Source organism: Podarcis raffonei, chromosome 15, assembly GCF_027172205.1.
Source record: "Podarcis raffonei isolate rPodRaf1 chromosome 15, rPodRaf1.pri, whole genome shotgun sequence".
In the NCBI taxonomy this organism is placed as follows: domain Eukaryota; kingdom Metazoa; phylum Chordata; class Lepidosauria; order Squamata; family Lacertidae; genus Podarcis; species Podarcis raffonei.
Genome location: NC_070616.1, coordinates 6,029,584 through 6,057,200, shown reverse-complemented (window position 1 = coordinate 6,057,200; position 27,617 = coordinate 6,029,584). Strand labels below are relative to the sequence as shown.

The 27,617-nt window shown below is 43.6% G+C and overlaps 1 protein-coding gene across 1 annotated transcript in view; it reads left to right on the top strand.

Moving 5' to 3' along the window:
• CA4 (carbonic anhydrase 4) overlaps positions 1-26,623 on the top strand; it is a 28,521-nt gene extending 1,898 nt beyond the window's left edge. The window contains exons 2-8 of the mRNA XM_053367669.1: positions 17,536-17,589; positions 18,424-18,594; positions 20,291-20,454; positions 21,690-21,779; positions 22,070-22,133; positions 23,972-24,135; positions 25,039-26,623. Of these exons, the coding sequence (XP_053223644.1) occupies positions 17,536-17,589; positions 18,424-18,594; positions 20,291-20,454; positions 21,690-21,779; positions 22,070-22,133; positions 23,972-24,135; positions 25,039-25,230 (899 nt within the window). The 3' untranslated portion in view covers positions 25,231-26,623. The remainder of the gene's footprint in view (positions 1-17,535; positions 17,590-18,423; positions 18,595-20,290; positions 20,455-21,689; positions 21,780-22,069; positions 22,134-23,971; positions 24,136-25,038) is intronic.
• Positions 26,624-27,617: the final 994 nt, after the last annotated feature.

Sequence of the window (27,617 nt, the reverse complement as noted above, 5' to 3'; positions counted from 1 at the left end):
CAGCTAGCTTCCTGTGTTCCTAAGAATCTAGTCAGCTTTTCTATTCTCTCACAGAGCTGCTTGATGTTCAAGAATGAGGGTGTGCATTTTATCACGTCTGCAGGCCTCCCTTGTGGGTGCTAATTTTTTCACAATCAAATTGTATCCTATTCATTTCCTTAATGAATCATCAGCTATAACTAGGGTTAAAAAACAACAACAACCCCTTAATATCAGATTGGAAATTAAAAGTGGGATAAAGTAGCTAGAATAAAATGAACAAATATTCAGATAACCTGAGAAAGAAGACAAGAAGATAATTGCAATATGGAGCAATTTTTTTATAACATAGTGGGAGAGGAAAATACAATATTTCATGTGTTTTTAGGCAGAATTGGGCTATATGTGTATAGGATCCCTTGATTTGGTGGTTTGCCTCCAAAGGCAATTTCTGACTCGTTTTTACTTCCATCTCCCCTTTCTCTCCTGTTTCCCCTTATAAAGTTTTACTGGGTTGTATCTTAGCATTAGTCATACTCATAGAAGATCCTCTGAAATTAATGAGCAACTAACTCAGCTCTATTCATTTCAGTGGGTCTACAAATTTGTGTATGACTGAATTTTGAAAAAAAGAAAGCACTTACTTTTGTATTCTATTATTTTGCAGAAACGTAATGATTGATGCCAAATCTTCAAAAACAAAACTGAGGCTATAACTGTAATTTGAGGCAGTAACAGAGCTCATGTGTTCGTACAGCATAACAATATTATGTAGAAAATGTTCAGGGAGTTTTAATGCTAAAGGGTGATATCCAACACTACTCAGAGTAGATTAATTGAAATCAATGGATTGAATGTCACCCTAAGTGAGGACTTCCCCACCCCGTCTCATGCAACCTGAAAACGCCCCTGGCCTCTAAATTTCACTTACTGGTGAAACAGCTGGCAAACTTTTCAGAACGTAAGTTAAGATTTGTCTTATTGCACAGAAGACTTGACAAAATGGCCATGTCTGAACTATGTCACAGTGTGATCCTGTGCATGTCTACTCAGAAGTAAGCCCCACTGAATTCAACGGTACTTACTCCCAGGTAAACGTGTAGAAATCTGAAAAACCAAGCTTCATACCACAATCTTATGCACGTTTACTTGTGTGTATGCTTGGGGGGGTGTTGTTTGTTTTAATTTCTTATCTTGAAATAACAGTATTGTTCAGAAAAATGCAAACATGTCTGGGGATGGGTTTTTTGGCTAAGGAAAAATAGCTCCCGCGTAAATATCCTATCTTGTTGTCAATATTAGCTTGGCAGAGATACAAAAAAAAAAAAAGGTCTCCCAAGAAATATTAAACAAAAGCTGCAGGAAGACATGGAATGCTGGTGTGATCCAGAAAATAGCTTGGGGGGGCACATAATCAGAGGGGCATGGGTTCAAATTTCACTGTTGCCTTGCATCAACAGCTGCAAATTTCCCATGCAAAATGCTCTTGTCTGTGGGAAAGCAACAGTGCTAAATTTATTTATTGATTTTAATCATGCACACGCTGCTTTTTAAAATAAACATATCCCCCCAAAGCAGTACTCAAAATCTCAAGTATGATTATGATGATAATAATAATCACTCACTTAAAAAAAGAAAATCAATCACATCTCAAAAAGTAAAAGCATATCAGGATAACTATCAAGTAAGACAGCATGAAAAGCACAGATATAAATCAAGCACGGCAGTTACATTAGCCTCCCTGGTACAGAGGTAGATGCATTCAGAAGCAGCAACCTGCCAGTCCTCAAAAATATCCCCAAACTTCAGAAATATCTATATTGCCCCAAACATCCAGATAAGAACTTAAGATGAGCCTGCTGGATCAGGCCATTGGTCCATCTATTCCAGGATCCTGCAGTGTCTACATCATACATATTCATCTTTTTCCTCTGTCCATGCAAGTGTTGCTTTTCAATTGATCTTAAGAACGAGCAACATTTGTAACAAAAGCTAAAGATTCCAACTTTCACATCAGGAAATAGCTTGTGCCGAGTGCACCACAAACTTCTCTAAAACTCTATGAAGCCTCCACTTGAAAGCAAGGGAATGGGGGTGTGCAGGAAAGAAGAGAACAGTGACATTTCCCTCTTTGTTTTTTAATGCTTCCATCTTTGGCAAAGGCCGTAAAAAAATAATAAAAAAATAAACCCTTGATGGATGAACCTTGTCATTCAACCATCAGAGATATAAGCAAACATTAACTAGCAAACAAAAAAAAGGTTGTAGAAAGCCACTGACAGCCTGGGGTGAATTCAGAGAACAGAGATTCTGTGCTCACCTCCAGAACGCACAACTCAAAGTAGGGAGATTGCAGTTTGGCATGGGTTGGATACATGCAAAAATTTAAAGCACATAGTTTCCCCCAAGGAATCCTGGGAATCGTAGTTTGTGAAGGGTGCTGGGAATTGCAGGTATGTGGGGGGTAAACTACAGTTACCAGCATTCTTTGGGGGAAATTCATTTGCTTTAAATGTATGGTGGTGTGGATATGACCAGCTTTTATTTTCCGCACCTCCAGGTAAAAAGGATCTCAGATATTTGGTAAGACGGACATGTGCCATGCACAGTATCAGCCTGTCTGAGGAAAGCCAAAGGCTTGCAGGAGCTCAATAGGGGGACAATTCCAAATCATGAGGCAAACGGAAGGTGTGATGTAAAGACAGGAAGTCTAATTTTAATTGCAGGCAGCACAGAAGGTCAACATCCCAGAAGCTGTCAGACTCCAGCTCCCATCAGTCCCAGTGAGCAGGACAGTTAAGTTCAGTCAAAGACGATTATGGGGTTGCAGTGCTCATCTCGCTTTCAAGCTGAGGGAGCCGCCATTTGTCCACAGGCAGCTTTCCAGGTCATGTGGCCAGCATGACTAAACCACTTCTGGCACAACAGGAGACCGTGACAGAAACCAGGGTGCACGGAAATGCTGTTTACCTTCCTGCCACAGCAGTACCTACTTATCTACTTGCACTGGCATGCTTTTGAACTGCTAGGTTGGCAGGAGCTGGGACAGAGCAACGGCAGCTCACTCCGTTGCGGGGATGCGAACCACCAACCTTCTGATCAGCAAGCCCAAGAGGCTCAGTGGTTTAGACCACAGTGCCACCTCAATGGTCAAGGCTAAAGGGAGCCGGAGTCCAACAATATCTGTGGGAGGGGGCACAGATTAGAGGCTCAGATTAGGTCTAAAGAGACCCTCACCCATGAAGTTCACTGGGCAGTGTCTCTCCCAATCAGGGTGACTTCTTACTGACTCGCTGATTCTCAGACAAACCTACCTCACAGGGTTGTCATGAGGATTGTGCATGTCGGGGGTAAGGGAAGCCATTATAGATGTTGTCAGACTACATCTCCCATCAACCCTAGCCATTGGCCACGCATCAGGAGGGACACAGGATTACCCAGCCCTGCTGCAAATCATATCACTGATCTGGGAGGAGCACATATCCATAAGGACATCAGAAGGACTTCCCTTTTGTCTGTCCTGAATCTCTTGCCAGTCAAGATGCACTGGAGGACCCTGAGTTCTAAACGCCTCCCTATGAGGAGGAAGGGCAGCTTAGAAAAGCAAACAATCAATCCAATCAATCAATCAATCAATAATACACTCTCTCTCTCCGCCCCCTCCCTCTTGCACCACATAAAATAATCTTAACATATTTCCTCAAAATATACAGGATTTTGTTTGTTTGGGTTTGTTTTGTTTGCAGTTTAATCTTGATCACTCTGCTTGACCTTTCTTGCAGGGCTGTTATGAGGATAACATGGAGGGGACAAAAACTATGTCCCTTCTTTGGGATATTATTATTATTATTATTATTATTATTATTATTATTATTATTATTAAATGTATTCATAAACAGGCCTCACTTCAATTGATCCACACTGACTCCAGTTCACTCCAAAAATACGGTGACAGAGTGGGAATGTTATCCCAGTAGGGCAATCATATCCTATTCAAGTAAGTGGAACTGAGGTGCTGATAAACTCTCTCCTCATCTTCCCCCTGGACACTCTGTCCATGCTCAGAAATGCATGCCCCAAGCTCCACCATCCAGTGATGAAAAGAGATTGCAGCCAGCAGGATTCAACTCTGTCCACATCTGTCCACAACAAAAAGCACTGAATCAGGAAGCTGAGCCTCTAGAACTAACAAAGCGTGTTAAAAGAGAAAAAGAGAGAGAAGATAATAATCCATAGCTCTGTCACATCCACAAGGCACTGTCAGTTTAAAGTCCGCCCAGTATTCTCCCCTATTGAGTTTTTGTTTTGTTTCTTTTAAGTATAGTTAATGAGTGAGCAAGGTTTCCTCTGCCCTCTCACCATCCCGTACCAAGCACAGGCTTGACCTTATTTTGTTCTCTTCATGTTAACAAGCAGGAGTTTTTCAAAGAAAGAAGTGCTGAGTTGGGACTCAAGGGCTGATCGCTTTGCATTCACTTACTCTGACACATACGTTTTCCAACTGTCCCTGTTTATCACGGACAGGCCCTCCTTTCCCATTCCTGCCCCCTGGTAAACTGCTGTCCCCATTTCTTTGGGCCTGTCAGGAATGCCTTCTTCAAATGTGCTTCCTCGGATTTTGCTAGAGCTGTCATTCTTCAAGGCTCAGTTCCTTCCCCCCAGGCGATGTTAAATCTCAAGAGTGGGCAATGGATTCATCTTGCCCCTAAAGGAGATATATATACCCACATTGCACCATAAGAATGGGACTCTTGGGGCAGAAGTCAAGTGCCCCACACAGCAGGAGGGGCCCAAAATGCAATTCCGGTGCCGTCCGGGTAAGTCTTTAGGGCAGAAGTCATGGGCCGTTCTCTGCAAAACAAACAGGAGCGTAGGAAGCTGCCTTATACTGATTCAGATCACAGGCCCATCTAGTTCAATATTGTCTTCACTGACTGGCAGCAGCTCTCCAGACTTTCAGGCAGGCACTCTCTCCCAGTCCTACCTAGAGATGCTGGGGATTGAACCTGAGACCTTCTACATGCAAAGCAGATGGTCTACTACTGAGCTATGGGCAGGCTGTCTACATTTTGAAGGATCTGATGTACTTGACTGACAGAGGAATGGAGAGATGAGGATCTGGCCCAGTGGCTGGATCCAAACTCCCTCCCCACCCCTACTTTATTTTCTCTGTCTTCAATCCGGTGTTTGCTTATCAGTTTCCTTGGCTAATTCTGGAAGGCTCTGAATATGATTCCATCAATCATTTCCAGAAGCTCCCACCATCTGTTTTTAGCCTTAAGGAAGGTGTTGCAACCACTCCCACGCTGAACATTTTGCTTGCCCATTTCGGTCCCCTTTACCACAGTCAGACCGGGGGGGGGGGGATGGGGGAGTCTTCATTAAGACCAAAAGCAAGGACAGGAAAAGAGTTAGGGTTGATCTGACTAGGCAGGAGAAAATGGATGAGTCAACAGGAGACCAACAGAGAAGGAAGGTTGTTGGTCCTGCTACATGCCCACAAATATTTATTTATTTATTTATTTGGCCACCTTCATTTAGAGAAACCGTATGATGTAGAGAAGCTAGTCAATATTTTAAACTGTGGCGAAATACCACTGGTCCATGGATGCAATTAAGCCCACTAGGCTGTTTTGGATGAACCATGCCTACATTTCCCTTGCCTAACGTCACATGACATCAGTTGTGCATAGCCTAAAGGGTTAAGAAGTCAAATGAGGACAGAAGAAGCTGCCTTACCGCAGCAGCAAGGCTGTTGAGTGGAGCACCCTATTTGACAGTGCAGCATAACACCTGTACTGAAATATGGCATGAACAACTTGGGACCAGGGTACCTCCCAGAATGCCTTGCCTTGTATATTCCTGCCCAGTCACTTCACTCCTTAGGAGGGACAATCTTAGTTGTGTTGGATGCTCCCAGGATTTGCCTCATGTCCACTAAGATCAGGGCTTTTAGTGTGGTGGCACCTGCCCTTTGGAATGTGCTCCCAATGAACACCAGGCAAGTACCAACATTGTTGGCATTTAGGCATCTCCAAAAAAACTTTAATTTGTTCACCTAGGCTGCCCCCCTGAGATTGATGCAGCTATGTTGATGAATTAATTAAGCAATCAAACAAACAAACATATATTACTGTCAGCCAACCATGAAAGTAACTACAAGAATACACACACACATGCACGTGCACACACAAACACACACACACGATCACAGCCTCCAAAGGACAAAGGTGAAAGGTTAGGAGCTTACCACCAAAACAGCAGGTCTAAGAGCTATGGCAACATTCATATATATTCCCACCTGTTTGGTAATGTATTTATTAGAGACCCCCCTCCCTTCAAGGAAGGTACTCAAAAGCATATGCAGGGATCTACTATGAAACTGCCTCATAGGGGGATGAATTAATTGGCTCTGTGATATATTTCAAATTTCTTCCATGAATTATTTGTTGATTTTATGCTCTTCATCACCAATAAATAAATCAGACCGTTTGTACTGGCTCCCCAGGGCTTAAGGAAGGCATTTTTCCTCATCGGCTGCTATGTGATCCTTTTACCTGGAGATTCTGGGGATTGAACTTGGGCCGTTCTGTGTGCTCTGCACCACTGTGCTATGGGCACGAGAGGAATGGATGCAGAGCCAGGTGGGATCGAGGGGAAGTTTCAGGGCCATTGGAGGGAGGGTCCCCTTTTTTTGATTCAAGCTATTGCCTTTCCCATTTAGTGAGGTATAAAATGGGGTTTTTTGTTTTGTTTTGTTTTCATGATAAAAGAACTCAGGGTAAGGTTCGAGTGAGTGACATGTCAACCAGTGGATTTAATTTGCGGCCTGTTCAAGACTGACAAAAATAAAAACTCCTTCCCATATAACACTCCATTTGCTTGTAGAACTCCCAGCCACAAGATGCAGTGTTCTTGCTTCGACAGCTTTCGAATGAAGTGTCTGGCCAGTTGGCAGAGGAACCATCTATCAGTAGTTACTCGCCATGATATCTAAAGCAAACCTCCCTGATTAGAGACAATCAACCCTTAAGGACCAGATGCTGGGAACAACCATTGCTGGCGGGAGGTGACGCTTTCATGAGCTTCAGGGAATTCCACGCTGCCTGCTTTTGTGATAGTTAAGGTACAGCCTTCTCCCTTTTTCTCCCATGGATTTTTTTTAAAGAAAAGAAATACATGCAACTGCAAAAATAGATTTTCCATCCATTTACATGACATAGTGCAGTATGACAGGCCCCTTCCCTGAAGACCTTACAATCTAAAATGAAAAGAAAGCACTAGATAGATCTTTATCTGATGCAGGAAGGCACATTGGAGGTTTTTGTAACCATTCCTTATGGAATCCCTCCATAGGCACGGAAACTTTAATCATCAACTTTAACATCATCAAGTCAATTGCCAAAGAAGCGCCATCTCCCGTGATGACTTCTCTGTGTGATGCAAGAGAGGCTACTGCTGGCTTTGTTTAAGCACCCACAGGAAAGAATGCCATAGGACCAGTTGCCTTTGCCACAGTTTGGGAGAAGGTGCCCTCTTCAACCTAAGAGCAAACTGTCCCCCAAGGAGGAACTCACCTTTTGCCTGAATTTGTTTATTGTTTCATTTAAAGTTAGCTTGGCTTCCTCCTTCAAACAGGAGCTTACTGTGCCAGAGGCATCCTATTGATTAGAGAATGTCAAGAGGTAACTCTTTGCACAAATGGAAGGAATGTGATCTCTCTCTCTCACACTCGCTGCCTATAGCATGCACATGCTAACGGTGTAGTATTTTATTTGCTGTGCATACGGCAGCACTGTTCAGGTAGGCAGAAAGACATCTAAAGGGGTAAAAAAGAGTGCTTATAAACACAGATAACAACTCTAAATCCTTAGATTAAGATGATTGTCAGTGCTTTGCACTGGGCTTTCCAAGCATGGCCAGCCAGCTGGTTCTCTGCTCCAAGTCTGCTTTAAAGATCCCAGGAGCGGTGGGTGATGAAGGATGGTGCCTCGCACTGGATTGGCTCTGCCAATGTGCCTGCACAGTACCGACCTCCCTGCAGGCAAAAGTGCAGCTAGGCCAAAAGTGGGGTTGCAGATATTGCTGCTCTGTCGAGTGATGGCCACCGCCTGCAAAGTGCTGTGCATTCTTCCCGAATGATGTGATTTCAAATTGTGGGGGAGGGTGAAACAGGTCACCTGATGATGTCATTGAGCAAGCATGTGGCTGACAGATGGGTGGTCCTGCCCACCCATCAAACGTCAATTCCTGTCCATCCAAACTAGCATGACCAATGGTGAGGAAAGATGGGAGTTGGCTTTGCTGGCTCGAGTTGATGGAAGATTAAGCCTGCATTCTCCACATTCTTGCCTGACAAGTCTCCAGGATCAAGATGGGGACAGCCACCTGTCATACAAACTTGTGGGGGCAGGATGCTGGACTAGATGGGCCGTTGGCCTGACCCAGCAGGCTCTTCTTTTGTTCCGATGAGCGCTACTTTGGGCGTGGGAAAGATGCGACAATTCTTTACCACTGAAGCATTAACAAAATTAAGTTCCGTCTTGTTAAATGGATATAGGTGTGTCCTTTGCCAATGAGCAATTTGTAGGCAAGAGGAATTTAAAGTGCCACATTGAAAGGATAGAAGCACAACAAGCTTTGTAGTTTTAAAAAGTTATTATTTGTGGGGTTGTGTTTGATGAGACCAATATGCCTGGGAACATAACTGCCCTTAAAATGAACTCCACCATTTGAAGCTCTCAAAAGGATCCAGAGTGTCACTACTGCAACCCCACAGTGTTTCCATACTTCAGAAGCTGCAAGGCCGAACATTTTAGAGTAGGATGGGGGAAAGACCCCTGCCTTAAACCCCAGGGAGATGCTGCCAATCAGAATTAGATGGAATGTTAGCCACTTAAATAACACAGATAGGAACCCAGAAAGAATATTCCTGATAACACTTTATTGAGCAAACTTAACAAAAAACAGTGTATAATTTGAACAGAATGCTACAGAGATGCCTTGTCTTTCTTAGCTCAGGCCTTCTACATAGCAGGAAAACTTTTAACCAAACATCTGAAGGAAAAACTCTCAGAACTGCACAGCCAATCAAAGCATACGCTACCTCAGTGAAGATCATGCCTGGTTGCTAAGCAACATCTCCAACTACCCCCCTCTTGGCTAGTTCCCATAATAAAATGCATTTTTGTATGGCATTTTCACTAATATATGCATTTTAATGCACATTCCCCCCTAATATATGCCTTTTTTTGTACATCTCGTTTGGCTGAAGAACTGCATTGCAAAATTCAGACACGAGTGAATTTTGTAGGATGGCTATGTTTTGAGTCTTATATTGTTTAGGAAAGTGTGAATTTGGTACATTCACCTTTAAAGGTGAACTGGATCAACTTTGTCCCCCATCCCCAAGCACACATTAGAGATTGACACACATACAAACAGAGAGAGAGGTGCCAATATCTAGTGGTTATGGCTTTCCTGTCTTGTGAATTCACAGAGTTATAGAATCATAGAATTGTAGAGTTGGAAGGGATACCAAGGGTCATCTAGTCCAACCCCTGCAATGCAGGAATCTCTTGCCCAACATGGGGCTCGAACCCCAAACCCTGAGATTAAGAGTCACATTCTCTACCAACTGATCTATTCCCTGAAACATGTTATTGCTTGAACCTTAATCAATGCGAAGGGCTGCAGTCACTCAGACATTTGTCCCTCGGTGGTAGGGTACCTGTCTTGCATGCAGAAGGTCCCAGGTTCAATCCCCTGCAGGCAGGACTGGGAGAGAACCCTGCATAAAATCCAGGAGAGCCTCTGCTAGTCAGTGCATACAATACTGAGCTAGATGGACCAATGGCCTGGCTCAGCATAGGGCAGCTTCCTCTGTCCTTGCAATGGGCATGGTGCTTTGAATGGCATGCCCCTGCCCCAAATAGCTTACAACTGGCAGCTTGGCAACAGAGCGGCTGGGGAGAAGAGCCTCAATATGCTTGGACAAGTATGAGCGGACTTTGTTTTGTCCAGCTCCCAAGCAGAACGATTTTCGCTACAGCAGCCACGCAGCAGGGATCGAGTTTGGCCTGAGCCTGACAATGGAGCTGATAAGCACAGGAACCACGTAAGGGGAGTCAGAGCGGAAAGGAATGTCCGCAGAAGGGCCAAGACACGTCCCCATCTGTTCCTCCCTATTTGTAATGGGGACACTGTCCAAAAGGAAACGGTGGCGGAGAGAAGCCACAGGGAGTCGTTCCAAGGAGTCGGTTCTGCAGCTGCAGCTGCAATGCCTAAGCAGGCTCACATACCTAGGGACCTCAGCTGGGAGGAAAGTGCTGAGGGAAGGTTATAGGGAGTTATGGATAACCCCACCTCCAAATGCCCTTTTAGCTCTGAAACTCCGCAAACATGCTAATCCTTCCTTGGAAGGAAGGTGCTCCGCAATTCTGATAAAAGTTGTTTTTTTGTCTTGACCTTCCCGTTGCCCAAAGCTCTGGGATCTCTTGAGAAACAAAGCGACTGTATGCAGGACATAAAATCTGCCCCCGAATAACCCCTCTGTCTAAATGTATCTGGGGGTGGGGAATAATTCCCCCACCCCAATGAATCCTAATCTCCAGATTCCCAGAGGGTAAATATATATCTAGCTTTTGTGGAACCTGGAATATACAGTACAGACACTATGCTTCTCATTTTTTCTTTCTGAGAAACTAGCCCTCCAATCACCTGTCTACTCTCCCCCCCCCAAAGAAAATTCTATTATTATTATTATTATTATTATTATTTACTTATTTCCTGCCCATCTGGCCGGGCCTCCCCAGCCACTCTGGATGGCTTCCAACAGGGTATTAAAAACACAATAAAACATCAAACATTAAAAACTTCCCTAAACAGGGCTGCCTTCAGATGTCTTCTAAAAGTCAGATAGTTGTATCATTTCATTGGCATCTGGTGGGAGGGCATTCCACAGGGCAGGTGCCACTGCCAAGAAGGCCCTCTGCCTATGTCTCTTATGATTTTATTGTGTTATTTCCAGTTTCTGTTCCTCAATAACTGAAACTCCTCTTATGATTTTATTGTGTTATTTCCAGTTTCTGTTCCTCAATAACTGAAACTTTGACATGCAGAGGGAAAGGCTGTTGCTCACGCAGTGACTAGAAAACTGAACTCTGCATGTGCTCAGAAATACTCCTTCTCTAGGGTGGTGGCTTGGTACTGAAACAGGGCTGTGAGCCACAGTAAGTCACAGAAGAGCCGTAGCTCAAGGTTAGAATGTCTGTTTTGTACACAGGTGGTCCCAGGTTGCCAGTCAGTGTAGTGACAATATTGATCTAGTATAAAGCAGCTTCTGATGTACCTATGATTTATGCTGTTGTTAACAGCAACTTGCTGAGGTTGGGAAGCAACATACAGATTTTTATTTTTATCTTGTTGGACAGAGTTGTAAAAGTTCTAATTTTCCTCCCCCAACTCCTGGCCAAGTCTCCGCTGATAACCTAAACACATGCTCATAGCTACAATTTAAAGAACACACATTTTTGCGTGTTATTGTTATACAGGAACCAAACCGAGGGGGGGGTTAAAGCTAGGAAATGGGAAATTCAGGTTACTAAAGTCGGATCATCTGCTCAAGTAGAAAGAAAGAAAGAAAGAAAGAAAGAAAGAAAGAAAGAAAGAAAGAAAGAAAGCTGGCCCTAGAGTCCCCATGAGAATGGAAAGAGCCAGAGATTTCTATGGGGTTACACAATAGTTTGTGGGGACACCTTTAGCTGAAGGGACTAATATGCAACACTATTTATTGATTTAGTCATTGCCTTCCTCACATCTCAAGGCAACTAAAAGCAGTTAACAACAACACAGAAAATAACATCAGATAAATTTGAAAACAGCACCAAGGAGGCGCCTATGGCTGAGACCAAATTTGCCTATCTGAGAAAGCTTGTCAGAACAAAAATATCTTCAATTTTTTTCTGGAAAGTGTAGATAGTTGGCACCTGAAGTATCTCAACGAAACAGGGGCTGGGAAGGGGCTAGGCAAGGCTCCCAAATTCACACTTCCCGAAGCAACAAGCAAAACAAAACATATCTGTCCTTCAAAATAGGTGCTTCTTTGAATTCTGGGACTGTTCTCCAACCAAAAACTGCACAAAAATGCATATAGTTGTGGAAATGACGGTGTAAAAAAAAAAATACCCCTACATTTTATTAGGGGAAATATTGCATGAAAACATGCATATCTGAAGACATGGCTTCCAAATTTTCATGCGTTTTAGTTTGGAGTTTTTAAACAATCTGCAGATTGACTTGGAAATGGGGTGAAGTGAACTTCATGGGGGGGGGGAGACGAAGAAAAAATGTATTGGCCAGATTCACCCATCCTTAACAAGGACAAAGGATACAAATCTATGTGCATTTGCAAATCTACAAATCTATCACTGCCAGGCGCACACAGGATATTGTACAGGTCTGGTTCCTCCATCTAAAAACAGGTAGGCAGGCCGGCCGGCCGGCAGGCAGGCATCAAACTGTGCTTCATGCAAGCTGCGAAGCCAACAAATCCCACAATGTTAGCAAAAGAAAGAGAAGTACATGGTGGACACATTAACACTGCATGGCCTCAACCTGAACGATGGCCGCAGTATTGCTTAGCTTCAGGAAATGAAGCCCTTCTGAGCAAAGCACCATTAACAGCCACCTTGGAAACAGCATCGTTTAATTTGTATCAGAGCAGCTGATGAAGGCAGAAGCTGAAACATTTTTACTACATAAATTAAAAACACTTTGCTTTGTAAATCACAGTAATGCACACATACACACACTTTACAGTTGGGGAGGGAGGTGCAGAAAAAGACAAGCAATGCCAGGCAACGTTCAAAGCCCTTTTAGTATAGCAAAAACAGGACAGGTTATAAAATTATGCATGAGGTGAGGAAACTGGATAGAGAGAAGTTTTTCTCCCTTTCTTGTAATACTATTTTTACTTAACTTGGAGTCTTTATATAGGCCACTTAATGACATTCTTCTCTGGGCAGCTCAGAACACAAAAGAAGGGTCTCGTTAGTGATTCAGGAGAGACGGAAACTCCTCCTGTCTACAAATTGCTCTCTGGTGCAGGACACATCTCTATACAACTAACAAGAGGGCAATTTTATTTCTTTATGATGTTTCAGTGGTAAATAATTACTGCAGCTTTCCCACACCCAGAGTGGCACTCTTTGTCTTGGGTTCCTCTTTAGATTCTGCTGCCTGCTGGGGAAGGGCCATAGCTCAGTGGTAGAACCAGGGCCGTTTTTAGCAGATGTGGCGCCAGGGTGCAAATATCCAACCAGCGGCCCCAAATTACCACAGATAGTGTTGGAGTAGCCGTAGCTGTGCACTGCCAGCCATCCGGGGCGGGGCGCAACTCTCCCCCATGCCACTGCAGGAGAGCAATCAATCAATCAATCAATCCTTTATTAGGCATAGCAAACCACACATTATAAATCAAACACCGTATACAGATTGTGGAAAATATGAATTCAGCATAACAATTTGCATAAATAAAACAGTATAACACTACCACATCACCGACCATTCAAGAACGCAGGAGAGCAATCCCTGCAGAGGCTTGGGAGTGAAGTTGAGCCCCTCCCAAGCCTCCGCAGAGGAGAGTGCAGCTTCCCTCCCAAGTCTCCTCAAGAGGAGAGCGATCTCTGCAGAGGCTTGGGAGGGAAGCTGCATGCCCACTAGCCTTATGGTTGGCGGGGCGCAGCTGGTGGGCGTGCAGGGAAAGGGGAGGCCGCCGGCAAAGCTGCACAGCTCCCCCACTTGCTGGGGCGCCCCTGAGAGGTCAGTGCCCTGGCATGACACACCACTAAGCCCTATGGGAAAGACGGCTCTGGGTAGAGCATCTGCCTTGCATGCAGAAGGTGCCTGGTTCGATCCTTGGCATCTCCAGGTGGAGTATAGAAAATACAGAGCAAGATGGACTAGGGATCTGGCACACTATTAAGCAGATTCCTATGTAGCTAATAAAACAGAATTTTAAAACAAAGGAATGTGAAAGCACAGTAATGTGATCAACAGGAGATTTGGGGCTGACAAAAAGAAGCATGGTGTGCCAAAATTAAGCTATGGAACTCAGTGCCACAATATGTGCTGATGTACACCACACGTTGTGCACATGCTCTTGTTTACTCTGCATCCAGTGTGCTCCCATCACTGGTTTAGGAAGCTGTGTACACATGATCATGCCACAATCCATGTCTATACTGTCATTTCCTATGAAATGCTACATTTGAGGTATTCCCCCCCCTTAAAACCGGATTTGATCCAAATTGAGAAAAAGAACGACCTGGCTGTGTTTTAAGCACATAATGTGCATTTTAAGCTAGTAATAAAAGGCATGATGCCTATAAGCAGCAGCAAGCAACTAGTTTCCAGTTTGGCCAAGCAGAGGAGCTCTGAAAAGGCCATAAGAAGGGTAGGAAGGCAACAGCCCTTTTTTCTACTGCAGTTCCCTAGCAAGAAGTACTCAGGTAGGCTGCTCCTGAACTTGGAGTTTCCACATAGCCATCATGGCTTGTTCCCCACAGACAACCTTCATGAATTGCTCTAATCCCTCTTTAGAGGCTGTTAAGCCACACCCCAAAAGCATCTGAGGTTCTGCATTTGAAGTTCCTCTCCCCTGCCCCACCTTGTCCTTCCAAGGCATGCAGAGGTCTCAAGGCTCCACTTGACAGCCCATTGTTCATGGCTGAGCTATTTGGCAGAGACACACACCTGGGGAGGCAATGCTGTTTCCTCACATTGTCCCGAAGAAAACAGACAGAGCAAAATTGGAAAAACAGAGTGACTCCCACCAGGAAGAAGACTGGAAAGGGGGCAGATTTGTAGAATGGGGACTTGAAACTTTTTCCTTTGGTCTTTCAGCTACGTGACTTGAATGGCTTGGAGTACTTGCCTTTGGAAGCCTCCATATTTCCCCCCCCCCCCCGCTGCTCTCTACAACCACAGTAGACCATGATTTAAACAAAACAAGCAAATAAAAAAACCCCAGACATTAGCTCTGAAATTTGAGAAAGAGGATAAAACTTATCAGATACTGATTAGAAGGATCAGAGTGACACGAACCCTAATCCGCTTAATAATATTTGTAGAAATGGACTTTTATTTGCTTTGGCCAAAGGTTTTATCTTTACTTCTAGTTTTTCCCGATCAAATTAGCATCACTCAGCACTCAGGCTCTGTGTTGGCCCTTAATTAACAAGGTGGAGAAAGACCTCTGTAAAAAGATAATAGATTGGGGAGTGAGAGGGAAGAACAAAGGCATGGATTTTTGCTGTGGAAAGACTGAGTTCATTTCAGCTCAGATGCTCAAAACAAGGTCCTGGGCTCTTTGAGCATGGGTGTTATATGCTGACAAGGCCTCACTCCTGTCAGCAATCGTGCTGCAGCATTCTGCACTAACTGCAACATCTGGACGAAGCATTAGGGAAACCCCACACAAAGTGCATTGCAGTAATCCAGTCTTGAAGTAGCCAATGCATGAATTAGAAAAACGGCTTTGCAAAAAAATGTGAGTTTTAAGCAAAATCGTGTACAAAAGTGTTTATATTAGAGTGTCAGACTAGGACCTGGGGGACCAGAGTTCAAATAAAACATCCAAGCCATGAAATTGTAGTTCTAGACAGCTGGAGGGCATTAGTTTGGCAAAGACTGCTCTAGATGCTTAGAGATGTAGAAAAAGCTAAGCACTGGGACAAAGGGAGAACAGAGAGAGGGTAGCGCTCAGAAAACACACACACAAACAAGAAAGAACCCTCTTGCCCTCCAGAATGCAGGCACTTGCATTAACCACTTAGACCCCACAGTTTTAAACAGAATCTCTTTTCCATCCCCTCCGATTTCAGGCTAACTCAAATGCTGACATTGCAAGAAACAAGACGCCCTGGGAGAGCTCATCTCACTGAATTATTGAGTGAGATCAAAATTCTGCTGACTGGGGAAATGTTATTTTGCTGCTTCGGTGACGACCTTTAAAGGACCTCTCCTTTGCAAAGGAGGCACATTGGGACGATATTGGGTTGGTGCACAGCCAGGGTTCAAGGTTCAAGGGGGAACCACAGCACAGACCAATTCCAGTTTTTAAAAAACTGATTTTTTGGAATATTTATAAAGACTTTCACAGAGTTGGAAAAGGTTCAGAAAAGGGCAACCCAAATGATCAAGAGGGTGGAAGAACTCCCCCATGAGGAAAACTTGCAACGTTTAGAACTTTTTAGATTAGAGAAAAGTCAAGCAAGAGGTGACATGGTAGAAGCTTATAAAATTATGCACAGCAGGGAGAAAGTGGACAGAGAAAAGTTTTTCTCCCTCTTTCATAACACCAGAATTTAGGGATGTCCAATGAAGCTGAATGTTGGAGGATTCAGCAAAGATTTTAAAAGTACTTCTACATGAGGCTATGAAGCTCGCTCCCCCTGGAGGCAGTGATGGACACCAACTTGGATGGCCTCAAAATAAGATTGGACAAATTCATGGAGGAAGCAGGGGAGAGTTATCTTGTGCTCAGGTCCTGGTTGTGGATTTCCCACAGGCTTCTGGGTGGCCACTGTGAGAAGAGATGGACCAATGGCCTGATCCAACAGGGCTCTTCTGATGTTCTTAACTTAGGTCCATTTATGACATTTGCATCACACTTTTCCCCTGAGGAACTCAAGGCAACATATATGGTTCTCTTTGCTATTTTCATCCTCACAAGCTTGCAGGAGAGGTTAGATGCAGACAGAATGGCTCCCTATTTCCGATACTCAGGATATGGGTACCATTGCTTAGGGAACCTAGGGCTGCCATACGTCCGGACATCGCCGGGATTCGTCCCTTGAAAATGGTGTCCAGGAGGAATTTTTGAAAAGCCAGCTAAAATGTCCTGGAACATCCAGGCATAGGTAAAAAAAACAACAACCTTCTGATCTTTCAAAAAAAATATATCTCCACAACTTATTCAGCAGGCTTTGCAGAACCATAAGGTTTGCAGAAGTTCACAAGATCTTTGGGAGAAAGGCACTGAAAAACAGCCTAATGAGGTTCTGAGTGGTTGTGGAATGCGGGCTGATTGTTGTCAGGGGGAAGGATAGAAAACGAGCTTGGGGAGATGAAATGGAGTATTCAGGAGGAAGACATCACTGACTGAGTGGAACAGTGAACTCCAGCACCCTATACAACATCTATTTGTTTAAATATTTGTTTAAAAACAACTTCTATATTTCAGATGCTAAACTATCACAGAGCCACTTGGGGCTTGGCAATAAGGGTTCTAGAAAGATACTGTCAGTTATTAGGAAACTGCTGCCATTTCCGTTTGTGTCCCCCACTTTTGCACTATTACAGAAGATATTGACTGAGAAATTATCTGTTTTTCAAAGGTGCAAAGTTTCTGTTCTCATTTTAATTACAATTCTTCTCCTTTGTTTCTATTCATATGTGTCATGACTGTTATAATTTTTAAAAAAATATAAAAAAATATTGACTCCCCACCCCAAAGAGTTAATCGTCTAAAGGCTGTTATGAACTCTCTTACAGGAGGAAGCCACTGGTGCTATCTGTCACAGCGATGTCAAAACAAACACTGTCTAGGTAATTCATAGCAGATTTTAAAAGAAAACACAAACCTCTCAATCGTCTTATAAGTGTGCTTACGTTAGTGTTGGGTTGGGGTCAGGGTGGTGAGCCCATTATTGGCAGCAGGCCAAGGTTGCTCATCTGTGTACCAAAAAGAAGGCAGAGATCAATATTGCAAGGAGAGTGGCTGGAAGTAGGAACCAAAGTGTAACAGGGGTGATTGCATGGAGGGAAGCAGTTCTGGGGAACATTTAGAGTGGCTACCACTTTGATACCATTGTAAGAGATGCACATTCACATAAAACTCTTTTGCTCTATACTCTAATTTCCCATGTGCATCATTGATAAAGTCTGTAGTAGCATGGCTATCCAGCCCCTCTGCTACATAAATGGGTCTCCAAACAACAAACTATGGTTCCCAGGATTCTTTGTTGGAAGCCATGGCTGTTTATAAAGTGCTATGGTACTGCTTTAAATGTCTAGTGCAGATGGGACCACAGATAAGTCAGCAAAACAATTGTGCTGCCTTTTGAAGCAGCCAGGTTTTTAACCAGCCACCTTGGACAATACAGTGATGACATGTACTAGCTTTCCCAAGCTGGTTATTCTAGACGTCATTGGACTAAGACTCCTATCAGCCCTGGCCAGCATGGCTGATGGTCAGGGTGACAGTAATTGTAGTCCAACTATTCTGGAGAGCCCAAGGCTGGCATCTGCATTCCTAAGGCTGGCTAATATTTCAAAAAGCCTGGTTTGCAGAGAGCCTGGTTCATTCAGTGGCACAACTTTCTCCAACTTTTTTTTCTCACTGAAACAATCTTCCCCTCCTGCCCACGACACCTTCGACAGAACCCCGCCGCTGGGTACAGGAATTCGAGGAGTGTGGAAAAAGTCAACAGTCTCCTATCAACATCCTCACCAATGATGTGAAATACGACTGGGACCTCAAGCCATTCAAGTTTGAAAAATACAACGCCAAGCCAGAAAAACCCTGGACAGTAGTAAATAATGGCCATACAGGTGAGAGGCAAAAATTTTATAAGGTTATAGGTTATATTGTATTGCAAGAGTAACTGGTGTGGTGTCCTTAAAGTGTTCCCGTGGGACTGCACCTCCAATCAGTTAAAGACAGGATCAGGACTGACCTACCTATGCAGCCAGGTGAGGCAACTGCCTCAGGTGGCAGGATCCACAGGGGCAACAGACTGGGATGCAGATCATTCTTCCCCATCACCCTTGTGCTCGATGTAGATCTTCACTCACCCCTTCTTCATTGGAGGGGAAGGGAGCACCATTCTGAAGTTTACCTCAGGTGCAAAGATGTCTTGAGTTGGCCCTGGCCAATGACCAGGGAAGATGGGAACATCTGGAGGGCCACAGGTTGACCACTTCTCTTTTAGGAGATGCAGGTGGCCATGGCAGCCATCCTCTCTCAGGAGCCATTCCCTCCTATGGAGGAATGGGGGTACTTGCCAATTTTGGCTTCTCTCCGTTTCAAGCTTAAGTTTGGTTCTCCCCATCAGTTGGAGGTTGTTGTTGTTGTTGTTTTTAAAAAAGTCCCCCTGGAATTTCATAAACATTCCTCCTAATACATCCAAACACTCTTTCAGAAAGTGCAGATATGGTAAGTTCATCCCACCCTATTCCTGTGACTGTGATTTCTTTTAAATGTTTTCATTCTGGATTTTAAATTGATGTAACCTGCCCTGAGACCCACTGCTGCTGGTAGTAGTAGTAGTAGTAGTAGTAATAGCAGCAAATAACAAGAATTATTAATTGTAACAAGAATATTACAATAAACTGAACTGAATTTATCCCCCATCACTACTCTTATATGAAAGAGAAGAGTTGTTGCCACTGGCACTTTTTAGGAGTCTCTGTATTAAAAAGAACTTCACACTTTCTAAAAACATTGTGCTAATTGAAACACAGCTGTCCTTTCAAATTCACGCGTATCCAGTCTGTAGAGCACGAGACTCACCCAAATTTTATGATGCAGTTCTTCAACCAATGTTGACATAAACACATTTATTTAATGTGCAAAATGAATATCTTTTTTTTGTGAGGATTTTGTTTAAAACCCCAAATTGCTGCAGAAATTGGGACAACTGAATTTAATATTAGAAAAATGAGCTGCAAGATTGACTGCTGCAATATTTTGGAAAGACCCCATTGCTAATGCGTTTGAATCTTGGTACTAACAGCTATGGTTTGTCGCTTTGATGGAAAGACTTCACGAAGGAAGGCATGTAGTAATATTACTAAAACTGATAACTTTGATGTGGTATAGCATTGTAAAGTGTGCTTCAGTGAAGTAACATAGTTACCAACTACTTGCTCCACATGGGTCACTCTGGAAAGATACTCTGGGTTAACAAAAATTTTATATAATTGGTATATTCACATTGAAAACAAAGAAGTCATGACTGAGTGGGATGTGAGTGTCATTTGTTCATTGTCACCAGTGTATTTGTTTTATATGAAACCAATAAAAGACACTTTTTTTCTAAAAAAGAAAATATTAGAAAACAGAGAAAATATGAGAAACAGAGACCTCTGGTGTGTGGCATCTGGGCATGGCTTGGCTAAAATGGCCTGGTGGGGGCAAAGGAGGTCTGTGGGGTGGAGGTTCCCCCGCGACCCCTGGTTTATAATGATAACATGTTTTTGAAATAATGAATGACCTGAAAGGGCACTTCCTTTTTGCTTCCCTCAGTCCAAGTGCAGCTTGATGGGACAGCAAAGATCGAGTCAGGTGGCCTCCAGGGGAAATACAAGGCCGTGCAGTTCCACTTCCACTGGGGAGACAGTGAGGGGGAGAAAAGCAGGGTGAGCCCTGGATCGGAGCACAGCATTGACGGGAAGAGATATGCCATGGAGGTAAAAACAAACAAGTCGTGCAGGGATTCACAACATGTCCAGTAAACTCTTGGCCCAGGGCCCCAATTCCACAGCTCCCCAGACACCCACAAAGAAAGCCTTCTCCACTCACTTCTAATGTAGGGATTGTTCTGGACAAATGTGCCAAGTGTGCACTTGAGGCAACTTGCATGGAGCATTCACACATACAACAACAATTTTTTAGCATCCTTGCTATGCATTGGAGAAGCTTAAATACTGAATTTGAAAACTGAATTACCGTATTTTTCGCCCTGTAGGACGCACTTTTTCCCCTCCAAAAATGAAGGGGAAATGTGTGTGCGTCCTATGGGGCGAATGCAGGCTTTCGCTGAAGCCTGGAGAGCCCCACTGCCAGCCCCACAACCTCGGGGGACAGCGGGGAGGCAGAACGCCGCCATCCTGCTGTCCCCCGACTTGGTTAGAAGGCTGGCGGGGGGAGAAGCCTGCTCCTCCCCGTCGCCAGCCCCGCAAACTCGGAGGACAGCGGGAGAGGTGCAGTGCGCCTTTCCCGCTGTCCCCCGACTTGGTTAGAAGGCTGGCGGGGGGGAGAAGCCTGGTCCTCCCCGTCGCCAGCCCCGCAAACTCAAGACAACCCTGTGAGGTACGTCAGGCTAAGAGAGAGTGACTGTACCAAGGTGACAATCCAATGGGCTTTGTGGATGCATGGGAATTTGAATTCTGGTCTCCCAGGTCCTAGTCCGACACCCTACCCACATTGTCTCTCAATGGGTCTACTTAGAGTCTCTTGCTTCCAGATCTGAAAGTTTGTTTCAGATAATATACAAGTAGCCTCACTTATATTGTACAGTGGTACCTCAGGTTACATATGCTTCAGGTTACATACGCTTCAGGTTACAGACTCCGCTAACCCAGAAATAGTGCTTCAGGTTAAGAACTTTGCTTCAGGATGAGAACAGAAATCGGGCTCCAGTGGCGCGGCAGCAGCAGGAGGCCCCATTAGCTAAAGTGGTGCTTCAGGTTAAGAACAGTTTCAGGTTAAGTACAGACCTCCGGAACGAATTAAGTACTTAACCTGAGGTACCACTGTATATGGCTTATGTGCAAAATATATGTACCGGTATATTTTCCTTTGTGTAAGATTTTATCCTTATCAATGTTCATTCTTAGTTTTCTTGTTTCTTCTTTAAAAGTTCAACATTTGTAAGCACTGTAGAAAAAGGTCTCAGTCTCTCTCCACCTGCCTCCCCCCATAGCTTCATATCGTCCATATCAAGGAAAACTTTCAAACTGTAGAGGAAGCGCTCTCCAAAAACGGTGTAGCAGTGCTGGGCTTCTTTATAAAGGTATGGAAGGGATTTGGGTTCACTTTAAAACTGGCAAAGCAACTAGAATTGGCTTGGGCTGTAAGAATCATGGGGGCCATTTCACACTTTCTGGTGTGTTTGCAGGATAAATTTCTACTATCCATGGGGAAAATGCTTACATGTGGCTCTTGGGAGATTGCCCAGAAGGGAAAGTGGTCATTGGGCTGAAAAACGGTCCCCCCTCCCCACAATCCATGCTCTAGAAAATAGTACAGAGTTAAAAGGGGGCATTAAAATTGTACCTTTTAAAAAAAAATGTCTTATTTCAGGATGGCAACGAAAATGAGTTCTACGAACCTTTCATTTCAAAGTTAAAAGACATTCCTTTCAACGGTAAGACTTAATGGAAACTTTCTCTTTAAAACAGCAGCAGAAACACTCAACTCTTTGATCCATAAACAAGGTCAGAAAACTTCATGTTTACTCTATACTTGACTTTAGTCTGCCTTTTAGTTCCTGAGGGATATGTTTTCTAGGATTCACCTTATTTTTCTGATTGTAAGTTGTTATAAACTGTTTTTAACATTGTTTTCGTTGTTGCAAGCTGCCCCGGGACCTTACAGTGAAATAAAATAAAATATAATAATAATAGCATCACAGGGAGATGTAAATACATAAGGACACTTCCCTCCACAAGTTCTGATCATTGATGCATTGAGCCCAGTGCTATTTACTCTATAGAAGACTTGCAGCTCACTGGCCTTGATTCAAACCAAAAATGCTTTTGCCTGGCTGGAGTGTGTTCATTGAACTCTAATGATGTTGGGGTTTTGTTTTGTTTGTCTGGATGGATGGAGAATGCAGAAGGCTGCAAAAGAGTATGCAGAAAGTAGCCTATTGTGCACATAATAAAATTGTACTTTAATTGCCCTACCCATTTTGCACTGCATGCTCTGGCAGAAAGTTTCCCAGAAGGAAATGAAAAAAAGTTCCTCGATCCATGGTCTGCAGACGATACTGAGTGAACTAGATAGACCAATTGCAGCTTCCTGTGTCCGCCAGAATCTCAGGCAAAGGTCATTCCTATCATGTTCACCTCGGTTATCTTTTTAAAAAACAAACTAGAGATAGCAGCGATTGAACCTGGGACCTGTTGCATGCAAAGCAGGTGTTTTACCACTGAGCTAGTCTCTCTCCAGCTTCATCATGGCCTTAAGCACCTTCTCATGTGCATGGCTGATTATGGATGGATGTTTCTGTCCATTTCAGTTACAGTGGTACCTCGCAAGACGAATGCCTCGCAAGACGAAAAACGCGCAAGACGAAAGAGTTTTTCGTTTCGTTAGTTGCTTTGCAAGACGAATTTCCCTATGGGCTTGCTGCGCAAGACGAAAACGTCTTGCGAGTTCTTGCGAGTTTGTTTCCTTTTTCTTAAAACCGCTAAGTACCGTTAATAGACGTGCTTTGCAAGACGAAAAATCCGCAAGACGAAGAAACTCGCAGAACGAATTAATTTCGTCTTGCGAGGCACCACTGTATTTTCAGTGTCTCATTTTGCCAATCTTAAATACAGTTTTCCCCATTTTCTATAGCAAGATGCAGATATACAGGATACATGCGAAGCTCAGCTAAGAAATACATTTTTGTATGCAGTTTTGGCTAACGTACACCTTTCTGCAAGCATTTTATCTTAATGCAGAGCACTTTTGTATGCTATCTTAACTAGCATACTCATTTTTATGTACTTTTCTATGTATTTTTGTTGAGTCAGAGAACTGCGTCACAAAATTTGGATTAGTGCAAATTCCGAAGGATGGCTGTGTTTCAGTTCTTGTATTGCTTCAGAATAGTGCAAATGTGATCGCTTCAGCTTAAAATGCGAAATGAATCAAATTTCTCCCCCATCCGTTACTGGTCATGCATTTCAACAGATCCTCAGAAATACCACTCCTAGCAAGGAAAAGATAAAGTAATCATCTGAATTCCAGTTGCTGGGGGACAGAGCAGACAGTGGGGGCTAGGGCCCTTGAGTCCACCTTGCGGGTTTCCTAAGAGGCATGTGGTTTGCCACCCACAGGGCGTATCTCACAGGGCTTTTCTTGCAGTCTTCCTTAAACTGCTTTTGAAAGACATCAGCATCAATAAACTTACAGAACTGAAGGCAATTGCCAGAGTGACGATCAGAAAGATGTGCCTTGCACGAAACAATAACTCCTCTCTGATCTCTCTAGGCAACGAAACTGAAATGGGGGCTTTGTGCCTGGATGCCCTCATCCCTAAAAAGTCAGCCCTCGACAGCTTTTATCGGTACACCGGCTCGCTGACCACACCTGAATGCAATGAGGGAGTCACCTGGACTTTGTTTGAGACACCTATTGAACTTAGTCTCCGGCAGGTGAGACAAAACACAAGAGATGGGGCTTTACAAAAGGCATATTCAACCCTACATGCTTAAGCCTCATCATTCAGTTCACTTAAACACTTCTTCAGAATTATTGTTTCTTTAATTATTTTGGGGCAGTTTAACAGAGCCATTGTGCTAGTAGGTAACAGCTATGCATGATGCACTTCAATGCAGTTTAGTGCTGGCCACTTAATTCTAATGCCCTCTCTTGGGCTCTCTCTTACAGAATATTGGCTATAGAAATGAATAGTCCCGCAAGGTGACACTGGGTTTCATCCCAGGGCAAGTACTTCTTTTTATTCAGGAAAAGGGAAAGAAAAGTTGATGAAGTTGAGGAAGGCTTTTGCTATGAATGCTGTGATCAATGCAGGCTGGATTAGGAGTAGGATGGCACCCCCAAACCCCATCCTTTATCCCCATTTACCAGCCAAAATAACAGGCACATGGCATGATGATGTTTAGGCACCTACTAAATATGTTGTTGTTTCAGAAGCTTTCCCCAGAGGTGTAACCCAGACATTTATGGAAGATCAGTTTTGAAGTTGATGGAGTGTTTTCATTGGTTTTAGAGTTTATTTGAATGGTTTTATTGCTTTAGTTTATTGAACTCATGCTTCATTTCTCAGAATTTGTGTTCCTGTATTCCATTCTGCTTTTACCCTGGTACACTGTTTCATTGGCTTTATAACATGAAACAGCCATTATTATTATTATTATTATTATTATTATTATTATTATTATTATTACAAACATAACCATATCTATTCAGAAGAAAATCCTATTGAATTCAGTGGTGCTTTCTCCTGGGTAAGTGGGGTTAGGATTGTAATGTTAGTTCCATTGTTTTGTTTTTCATTTTTCTAATAATGTTTCATTTTTCTGGTTACTCCACAGATCCAAGAATTCTGGATGAAGCTCTATTTTGACACAGACAAAGAGTGGCCAATGGTGGATAACTTTCGACCCACTCAGCCTGTTGGTGAACGAATTGTCTACAAGTCAGACTCAAATGCACTTCTCGCTCCAGGAAAAATATTGCTGCTAATACCAACAGCAACATACTTCGCTCTCACTCTCATCCAGTGAAGGGTTGGGCAGATTTTAAATGGGTTCTTAATTGCAAAGCCCCCAATCTTAAAACACGCTTGGTTCATGTGCAGCTGATCCTCACCCACCAATGGGGGATTCTGCTGATCAGAAGAGCCTGCCACCTCACTGGCTTCCATCAAGCAGGAGCAATAGCCACCTATCATAAGGCTAAAAACAAATTTGAGACCACTTCTTTGAACTGATTGAAAGATTCCTAACTCATTAATCCAACTGATTATGTGACTAAGCACGGCAGGCATGTTGGAGACTGATTTGTAAAGCGCCTAACTAATCTGAATTATTGCCTTGCAACAGTAGCTAGCGTACAAGAATTGGCATTTTACTGAATCTTTAACAGTCATATGGAACAGTCACTTTGTGATATGAAAATTTCTGATGACCTTTGGTTAACACAAAGAAACTAAGCTTGACCTTGCAGCAATGCAATGTAACATTGGCCATGTATGAATGTCTCATTAAACCATAGTTTAGTGTGACAAGAAAGAGTAGCAGCAAGGAGGAGTTTGGAAGTTTCTGCTTCTGTTATCCAGACCAGTAGTTAACTCTTGTTTGTCTGAAGCCATAAGTTTGAAACTATAAGTTATGAAGCTGGCATGTTTAACGTTAACACAGTTAACGTTAACATATTAAACTGTGGTAAATAAAAACCAGAAGCAAAAACTTCTAATCTGCTCCCCATGACCATGAGGGAGGAAAAGAGGGGAGTGTAGAAGCATGATGCAGCTCATTCTTGTCATGAAAACGATAGTTTAGCCCAGCCCCCAACCTTTGGTCACCATGTTGTTGGACCAAAACTCCCATCATCCCTCAACCGTTGGATAGGTCTGGCTGGGGCTGATGGGAACTGGAGTCCAGCGGCATCTGGAGACTCAAGGGTGGGGGAAGGAGGGTTTAGCATAAGATCTGAATGTGACCATCAGCAATCACCACTGACCCTTTGCAGGGCTTTGCATACCAGGAACGTCAAGTCATGCTTTGGCTTTGAGGTAAAGGGTGGTGCTGCAATACACCTGTTTTGTAGTCACTATCTTCTTAAATGCCAAGGCACTGGAGCTTCACCGCAGCTTTACAAGCAGACAAATGGTTTTCTTACTTGTACTTTACCCACTTAGTTGTCAAAAGCTTTAATAAAGGCCGAGAAAAGTGTATGAGATAGAGCTAAATAATAATATGGAAATATTTATATATTCAAAGTCAACACACAGTACTGTAGGTTGTAGCCAACTAAGTGCTACTTGGAGTAGACACACTGAATATAATGGACTTGAGTTAATTGTGTGCATTAATTTCAGCGGGTTTCCTCTGAGTATGTATATAGCCCTATATATGTGTTCTTACATTATTTAAGGAGATTTTGTTCGGGTTGAGGGTTGAATAAAACAAATAAAAGTCTGACACTGAACAAGGCTGCCTGATTTCCTCCCTTTACATTCCTGTTCACCCATAGGTGTCCCATGGAGCTTTTCCTGCCATAACATAGTGGCTGTTCTTTCAGGAGAGCCGGTGGTGAGACTTGGAAGTCCCACCTTCCTTTCCTATGGCCTGTGGAATGACTGCTGTGGGCAACAACAGGGGGGGACAGGTGAATGTGTGGTGACAGCAAGAAGGAAAAGAAGCATCGTGGGGTTCCAGGTTGGTTGTGGGTCTCCAGCAAAGCCAATCTTTGACACCTGCTTCATTCCACCTCCAGACTCATCAAATGAAAATCCATTGTGTACACTGCCCAATGGCCTCCACAATCCATCCTTAAAGACCACTCCCTGTATCCTAAGATCATGGATGGGGAACCTCAGGCCCAGGCCCCACTATCTGGCCCTGGGGACTCTCTTCAGCCACACCTTCTGTTGCCAAGCCATACCAAGGCTCACTGGCCTTGCTCCACATCCTCCTTGAGTGCTTTCGCCTGCCTGAACTCTCTGATCATGCCTGTCACTTGTCTGGGTGGAGAATAGAAAAGGGTATGTGAGTGTAGCTTGCTTTACAAAGGCAACATTAACATTCATGGCTCTAATCACTTTTGTCTCTGGCCTTGCCCATCACTGGAAGGTTGCCCAGATGGGGATGCAGCTTTTGGCCTAAAAAAGGTACCCCATCTCTCTGGGGCAGCAGGGAGTGAGAAGAATTCCAGATTGCCTTCAGCTGAGCATCCAACCCGAACAAAACCGCGCAGAAGAGGCTGGGTGTTCAAGAAGCTGTTTGTTCCATTCCAGCTGCCATTTCTTATTGCTCTAATTATAGGATTCTTCACCGCAGCTACATGGTAAATCAAAGCTACAGCGATGGGTGTTGGACTGTCATCAATGTCTCCTCCCCCCTTTACACATGCACACACAAGAAACAATTCAAGCGAGAGCTTTTGTTTT